General features: G+C 36.8%; 1 protein-coding gene across 1 annotated transcript; it reads right to left on the minus strand.

The window, feature by feature from the left end:
• Nucleotides 1-3,732: 3,732 nt before the first annotated feature.
• On the minus strand, nucleotides 3,733-4,791 carry LOC130054508 (uncharacterized). Its single transcript, XM_056164474.1, has one exon. It carries the CDS (start codon nucleotides 4,789-4,791, stop codon nucleotides 3,733-3,735), a length of 1,059 nt encoding a protein of 352 aa, XP_056020449.1.
• Between the last annotated feature and the right edge of the window lie 3,661 nt (nucleotides 4,792-8,452).

Below are 8,452 nucleotides of genomic sequence, written 5' to 3' on the forward strand. Positions count from 1 at the left end.
ATCGTAGAGTTTTCAAATTTTGTACAGAAATACTGTACAATAAGAGGAAGAAGCCTATAGATTTTGGGGTCATTTCACTTTGACTGTCTGTTTGAATGTCATCATCTTTGTCATTATGAACACTTTCTTTGTGACACAATAACTCAAACAGTTTTCATTGTACAGTTTTCAAATTTTGTACAGAAATACTTTACAATACGAGGAAGACACCTATAGATTTTGGGGTCATGTCACTTTGTCTGTCTGTTTGAATGTCATCATCTTTCTTATTATGACCGTATTCATTTACCACTGTCTAAGGGAGATAATTCAATTTGAATTATGATATGCATTGTATTGATGTATAGAAAATTTACAAAAATAACTCTACAACATTGTGTATGTGTATATATTTGGTTTTTTTTAATGTGATATAAAAAATGCTTGATGTTACATGTATATTGAATTAAAACACGTCATTCCCAGTCAACAACTTTCGATCGGGATCGGAATGCGAAATAAAATTTCTTATATCCGGTTGCAAAGTGAAACTGCTTCATGATTATGTAGTAATTGCACGTTACACATTAGAGAACTGTTCCTTTTAATAAAGAAAGTCACAAAATAGATACAAAATGAGTGTACCTTATTCATTACTGTTACCGAGCTTTCGTCGGCGAAAATCTCGAAATGGCGTGTTTCACTGCGCTTGTTGACGGTAAGGTCCACATTTTCTACGTGAGGATTTTGATATTTGCACATGAATTTTTTGCGCATACATGGTATGTCTCGGCTAGGAATAATGGAAACTTTCTCACTTATGTATGTAAAGGCATATTAATCTCTATTTTTAAAAATGTAGAACACTTTTCTCAAATGACAATGTGTTTGAAAACGCGTAGAGCCCCGATGTCAGAATTTCCTTTTCCAAGACATCAATATGTCAAATTCATAATCCTTTTCCAATAGTATGTACTATATTTTGTACCAGTTATCCATTTTGAATCCCCTTTTAGAATTGGATTTTGTTGCACTCTGTTGTGTTTGAGTGGATGTCATGAGTGTGTGTCAAACAGCAGTAATTTAAATTGCATAAGTCTCTCATAAATATGCTTCATGGTGCCTTTTTCACAAATTGGCATTCCAATGTATCTTTATATATTATTAATTCTAACATATATACCAGCTCCAAACATTGCTATATCAATTACAGATGTCACTTTCCTCTAATAACCCTCGGCGGGGCCCTTGCTGACCGTGTCAATTTTTTAGTTCAAGATATAAAAAACATTCAATCCTGGTATGAATTTTATGAGCCAACCAATTTGGAATAATGACAAAATCAAAATTGGAAATAAAACAGTTTTCTATAAAAGTGGTTTAAGGAGAGTATAGTGTACATGTAAGATTTACTTGAGGAAGAGGCATCTTTTTATTCTTTAGATAATTTACAGAAAACTTATAAGATTAAAACATTTTTTTAATATATTCTTCCCTACAAAGTTCTATAAAAACAAGTTGTACAATTCAAAGAATTCGAATGAAAACCAACAATCCCAAACCTTTTGTGCCTCTTAATATTAGAATATTTTGTGGAAGTAAAAAGGAACAAAACATATTTACAATATTTGATTGTAGAGACCATAATACCATTAGGAGAAATGAAATGGGGAAGGTTTTTTGAAATTTCAGATTCTCAATGGAAAAATATTTAATCACATCCTTTTCAATATACAAAAAAAAATCTAAAATACAGTGGTTACAGTTTAGAATTAACAGGTACATTTTAACTAAAAATTCATCCTTATTATATCCCACGCAACGAGGATGGGGAGGGTATAATGGTTTTGACCCGTCTGTCAGTCCGTCAGTCCCTTTGTTGTCAGCGCAAGTCCTCTGAGACTGCTCAATAGAATTTCGTGAAACTTTGTAGTTAATACGGACACACTGTGTAGATGTGCATATTCCCAAGAAATTCTTATTCAATAATTTTTCTGGGAGTTATGTCCCTTTTGAATTTAGAATTTCGAGCCTGCCTGTCCTGTTCTTGTCAGCGCAGCTCCTCTGAGACTGCTCAATAGAATTCGTGAAACTTTGTAGTTAATAAGGACACACTGTGTAGATGTGCATATTCCCAGAAAATTCTTATTCAATAATTTTTCTGGGAGTTATGTCCCTTTTGAATTTAGAATTTCGAGCCTGCCTGTCCTGCTCTTGTCAGCGCAGCTCCTCTGAGACTGCTCAACATAATTTTGTGAAACTTTGTAGTTAATAAGGACACGCTGTGTATATGTGCATATTACCAGGAAATTCTTATTCAATAAGTTTTCTGGGAGTTATGCTCCTTTTGAACTTAGAATTTCGAGCTCATCTGTCCTATTATTGCAGTAATGCATAGAATCGCCATTCATTATGTGAGGCATTGTCAAGCAATTTTGGAGCGTGGGGTATGTGAGCTTGGTCACTTTAGCTTTTTTTTCATTTAAAATAGGCAAAGACACAAACTTGTGCAAAAATAGTGAAGACGCTTCATCTGCTTTGGGATTGTGCAAAGGTACAAGAGCTTCTAAGATCTACCAAAACTTTATCTAATGCAAAAGGTATAGATATTACATTAGATTAAAACTTTTACTTTTGGAATCACTAGTTCTGAAGAAATAAGCATTATTCTGTTAATTATCAAATTATACATATTGTTTAGAATGTTGGGGTTTTGCAACCGGAAGATATGAAAACATTTCTGTTCTGTACTGTGTTTATTTGAACTCTGAAGTAAAACTGTAGTATATGCTATTCACATGACGTCGTGGTAACGTTTATGACGTCATACTATTATGACGTCATACTACGGCATATAATACATAATATAAGTGTCAGGATGCTTACTCCTCCTAGGCACCTGATCCCACCTCTGGTGTGTCCAGGGGTCCGTGTTTGCCCAACTATCTATTTTGTATTGCTTGTAGGAGTTATGAGATTGATCACTGTTCGTTATCTTCACCTTGCATTGCTATGATCACAAATAAGGATTATTAAACTGTCCGAGTTTCACGACATCCTGGGGCCGCCAAAATGTCCAAAAAATATATACAAGAATTATGAGGTTCATTCGCGTTGTGAATTTTTAGATGGATATTTAGTCACAGATTCTAATCACTTGCACTATTGTCCTTTTCATTAATTTCAAGTGGAAAAAGTCTCACAATTGGTCTTGTTGTTATTCCACATTTTGTTCTTAATTTTGCTGATCGAATGAAATCGTCTTTTCCTTTCACTAATTCTTCTATCACCCCTAGTTTCCATTTCATTCTTGGACTCTCTTCTTGGAACAAAAGCACTTCGCATGCAAGACTTGGGGTCCCATCTCCCCGAGGGAGGGCGGTCCTAAGGAGAGGTGTTGGGAGAAAGGGGGTCAGAATATGGTTGGCGATGGTCAATTTCTGGAATCTCCAGTTGATTCTTGGATCGGCTGAGAATTTGTTCCTTTTGTTGCCTTGGTAACTCCTCTCGATACGACTTCTTCCCGAGTTCTGCAATTTTGTGTCGCTCGGCCTTGATGGGTATATTGAGGTCCACAGATAGGATGGGAGCGTCACGAGGGGTACCATTTGCCTCTTTAAAATAATTGTATTCTTTTCATCCCTCTTCACGGAGTTGCTGAGACACCTTGTTGTGGTCGTACATTTCTGTATGATTGAGTTGTTGGGAAGGTGAGGCCTCTTGGCGATACACCTCATCATGCCGTCTGTTGGCTTATTCCTCTTTCACGGGAGGGTGTGGTGCTCTCTGATACTGTGAGTGTGGGTCATATCTCTCCTGACCATAGCCCTGGCCCTGCTGAGGATGGTAGGAGGGTTGATTGTAATCATATGATGGGCGACCATAGTCATTCTGTGGACAGTAGTCGTACATAGGAAGACCATAATCAGCAGAGGGATAATCTGGATTTCTGTCCACCATTTCAGCACACACTTTGTCACCTGTTGTATTTGCTCTGGCATTTTTTGCTGGTCCAGATAGCAGGTATCTTAGTTTGGATTTGACAGCAGTTGGTCCATTGCCACGTACAACATGGTTCATGATGAAGTCCCAGTAGTAATCTGCTCCAATAGGTATTTCTATTTCAAATGGTTGATCACTTGGATTGGTATGTGCTAGCTTCAAATAACGTAGATGTGGAAGTTGTTTTATCTCTGCTAAGTGGGTTTGAATTGGAACACCAATTTGTGGAACGACAAGTACATCTATCGGCATGTACTGGTTTTCTTCACCAATGATAGTTAGTTGTACTCTGTCAAGGTGATGTACTTCGGTTTTCTTCGATCCAAATCTTGAAACATTGAATACTTCTTTTCCAATTATCTCAAGCTGGAGTTCAGATGCCAATTTTTGGTTGATAAAACATCGTTGTGATCCCTCATCAAACATGATGTTTGCTTGACAATCTGTTCCATTCCTGGACTGTACCTCTGCCACTGCTGTCTTTAGTAGAACTTGAGAAGATCTGGATGAGGTATGATGACGCCGATTACACCTTTTGTATGTTTTGTTGGATTTGCAATCTGCCACTTTGTGTCTGCCAAGACAAATAAAACGCAACTTGTCCATCTTGATTTTTTCCAGTTTCTTGTTGTGGTCCAGGCTACAATTTACTGGGCTGTGGTTTTCATTACAAAAAATGCATAGTTTTTCATAAAACTGGGCTTCTTTTCTCTGTGCAAAGTTTCCTGGCTTCCTCCTTGTATTAGTTCTGATAATAAAACTGGAAGTTATGTTTTGTTCACTGTAACCAATATTGTTAAAGTCAGTCATCTCATGCACAACGAGTTCCCTTTTTATTGCTTTACAGATTGTATGTATATCCCAGTTGTCATCTCCATTCTGACGAGTTATTTCTCTGAGGAATTCTTGTGGGGATTGTTTTCATGATTGCTGGTACTAATAGTGCTGAATAAGTGTCAGGGTATGTACCAAGTGACTCTAGACTGCGCATATATGTCTCAATTTTGTTGATGTAAATTCTCATGTTCGGAATATTGTTTGGAGCTGGAAGATCCATCAGCTTTTGCATGTATTTGTTAATTTGTGGGTTTGTCCATATCTCTCTGATAAAACATCTAAGGCTTGTCTATAATTTGTATTCGTCAAGGTAAATCCAGAAACAATTTGTAGTGCCTCCCCACAAAGTATTGATCTAAGGTTGCTGAATTTCTCAACATCAGACAGGCTGTTGTTGCTATGGATGCTAGTTTCAAAATAGTCCCAGAAGGTTTGCCATTCAAGTAAATTGCCAGAGAATACAGGCAAGTTCAGTTTTGGCCGTTTATGATTTTGAATCTTACTGTTTCCTAAACTTTTCTGGGAAGAGTCATTGCAAGGAATAAACTGTGGCGCATTAACATTCCAATTCAAGTGAAGAAGTATGAACGTTTTCATAAATCCTAGCAGAAGCAGACTGAGTTTTGTTTGGCAATGTATCCTTTTTCAATTCTTGTAACTTGAGTCTTAAATCTAACATATACTCATCTGATTCCTCAATTTCGGTTTGTATCTCTTCTTGATTTGCTAATCCCTCCAGAATATCTGCGTTGATTTTCTCCAATAGATTCGGTTTCTCTTGCAATAGTTTCACCATTTCAGCTTTTGAATTATCATCCTCTGTTTCAGAAATTATCTTTAAAATCCTTGTAATTGCACCACGCTGACCGGAACGTATTGCCTTCAATTTTGTAATATCCATTTCTATTCTGGATATGCTATACCAATGGTCACGGTACCAATGTCTAGAATGTTGGGGTTATGTAACCGGAAGATATGAAAACACTTCTGTTCTGTACTGTGTTTATTTAAACTCTGAAGTAAAACTGTAGTATATGCTATTCACATGACGTCGTGGTAACGTTTATGACGTCATACTATTATGACGTCATAGTACGGCATATAATACATAATATGTGTCAATAGATTTCTATGATCACAAATAAGGATTACTAAACTTTACGAGTTTCACGACACATATACAGGAAAAGCTGTCAGCAACAATCCAGTAACTGCTGATATCTTAAAACACATATATAGAGGATATCTATATTGCGTGTTTTGATATTTGGTTTATCCAACGAGTTGATATGGTGTATTCATTCGCGAGGCTTGCCGAGCAAATAAATACACCATATCAACGAGTTGGATAAACCAAATATCAAAATACGCAATTATAGATGTTCTATTTATCTCATGCATCTTCTTTTCACTTACTTTTGATATGATCCCCAGTATGGTAGAAACAGCTGATTGAATGTGTTTTGAATCCGTGGCTCAGACGTCATGCTTAATCTGTCTACCTTACGCGGGGAAAAATAGTGCGCTTATAAACCATTAATATACAGTACAAAAGGGCATTTTTATAAAAGAAACCATTGATGAAAATTGTTTTAGAATGGATTATAGTTTATAATTAATGATAGTTTTGCCATTCCAACAAAGTAACAACTATTGACAGAGTATTTATTTTTTGAGGTAGGCCTGACCTTCTGATAAAAGTATGATGTCATCGTCGTTTTGAAATAAACAATTGTAATAACGAACTAACGATCGATGAAAGTAATATTTTAATGCAACGTTATTAAAATGTTCAACAGTTTACAATGAAAAGTAGAAGTGTTTGTGCATTTGGATTTTATTTACGTAGTTTCTTTGGATCTGAGTCCGAGTGGAAATCATAAGGCACTTTGAGTAGGCCTAGCTTAGTAAGTAAAGCTGTTGAGATTTGTTACATTTAATATGCTCCAGAAAAAAGAGACTGTGCTTGTGAATACTTGGTACCGCAGCATGTCAAGGTACTTTCGATTAGGCTTGTCCAGTAGGCGGTCGATTCCTTGTCGATGATAATAGTGTGCACATATCTTTGTTTTCTGATCGTAATTATTGGGTAGTTACAGACCGATTTGGCATTTTTGTGACCGGTAACTTGCATTATATGTCAGTGGGGGCAACATCATTTTAATTTTGCTATAAAAGAAATTCTAAATAAATACAGAATAATAAGTTTCACGCTTTATTCCATGCATGGATATGCATAAACACAAACTATATGTCATCCACGCGGGGACAGTGTCATAAGTAGTTCGGACCGGAAGTGCTTTATCAAACGGGCGTGTGATAAAGCTAATGCTTTATCTCACTTTCAATACACACCACAAGTATGAGATAAAAGTACACTTAAGTATACTGCAACTCAACAGTGCAAAGATAGCGAATTTATGAATCAGTGGAGTACCCGGGTTTTTTCTCTTGGACATACTCTGATTGGCAAAAACACTATCATTTTCTATATTTTACAACCTAGTTATGATTGATTTTACCATACTTATATAAGGGACCTCCGTGACCGAGTGGTTAAAGCATCGCGCTCAAAATCACACGGCCTCTCACCTCTGGTTCGAATCCCGCTCGACTAAGTGAGGAAGTTTCCCAGTTTACTTTGGGAAGGTCCGTGGTCCCTTCCCAGGTACATTATATCTGGGTTCTCTCTTCCACCAATAAAAACTGGGGGCCAACATATTACTGAAAAATTGCTGAGTGTGGCGGAAAACAGCAAAACAATCAATCAATCAACCATACTTATATACTTGTGAAAGGTGAAGATAACGAACAGTGATCAATCTCATAACTCCTACAAGCAATACAAAATAGATAGTTAGGCAATCACGGACCCCTGGACACACCAGAGGTGGGATCAGGTGCCTAAGAGGAGTAAGAATCCCCTGTCGACCGGTCACACCCGCCGTAAGCCCTATACCCTGATCAGTGTGCCAAGAACGGCCTAACAATCGGTATGAAACACGTCAGACAGCATTTGACCCAATGATAGGTTGTATTGACGAACTAGATCGTTATAACGACCATAGAATTTACGAAATGCTGACTTCAATCGAGACTGTTGAAACTATCAACTTGTTTGTCAATAGGTTGCCTCGATTTAAAAGCTGACTATACGCAGAACAGGCTCTTGCGTATCGAATCAGTTGAGAGATATAAACACCATATGCAGGTGATAATGGAATATTGCTACATAAATATGGGAAATTGACGATGGAGAAGCTGAAATCATCCAGTTTGTCATGAAGTTGAGTTGTCAGTTTGCCGTTAATGTCTACTTTCAATAAAATATCTAAGTATGAAGTGGACGACTCTGTGGTGTCTTTTATTTCACTTTTTAAAAATAAATTCTGCTTCATATAAAACAGAAGCATGTTAGCTAACAAAGGATCACAATTCGTACCCGGAATTTCAACAGATTGTTGGAAGACCTGATCACCAAAGACCACGAAGATATTGTCAATGAGAATTTCTAGCATATTTGTTTTCCAACTTCAGAGTATTTATGCGTAGAATCAGAGTGGTGTTTAACAAAGTAATTTTTTTGGATGACTAATCATTAGATATGAATATTTCCTTTTTCCATTTTTGTTGA

The sequence above is a fragment of the Ostrea edulis genome, chromosome 5, assembly GCF_947568905.1.
Source record: "Ostrea edulis chromosome 5, xbOstEdul1.1, whole genome shotgun sequence".
Taxonomy (NCBI): Eukaryota; Metazoa; Mollusca; class Bivalvia; order Ostreida; family Ostreidae; genus Ostrea; species Ostrea edulis.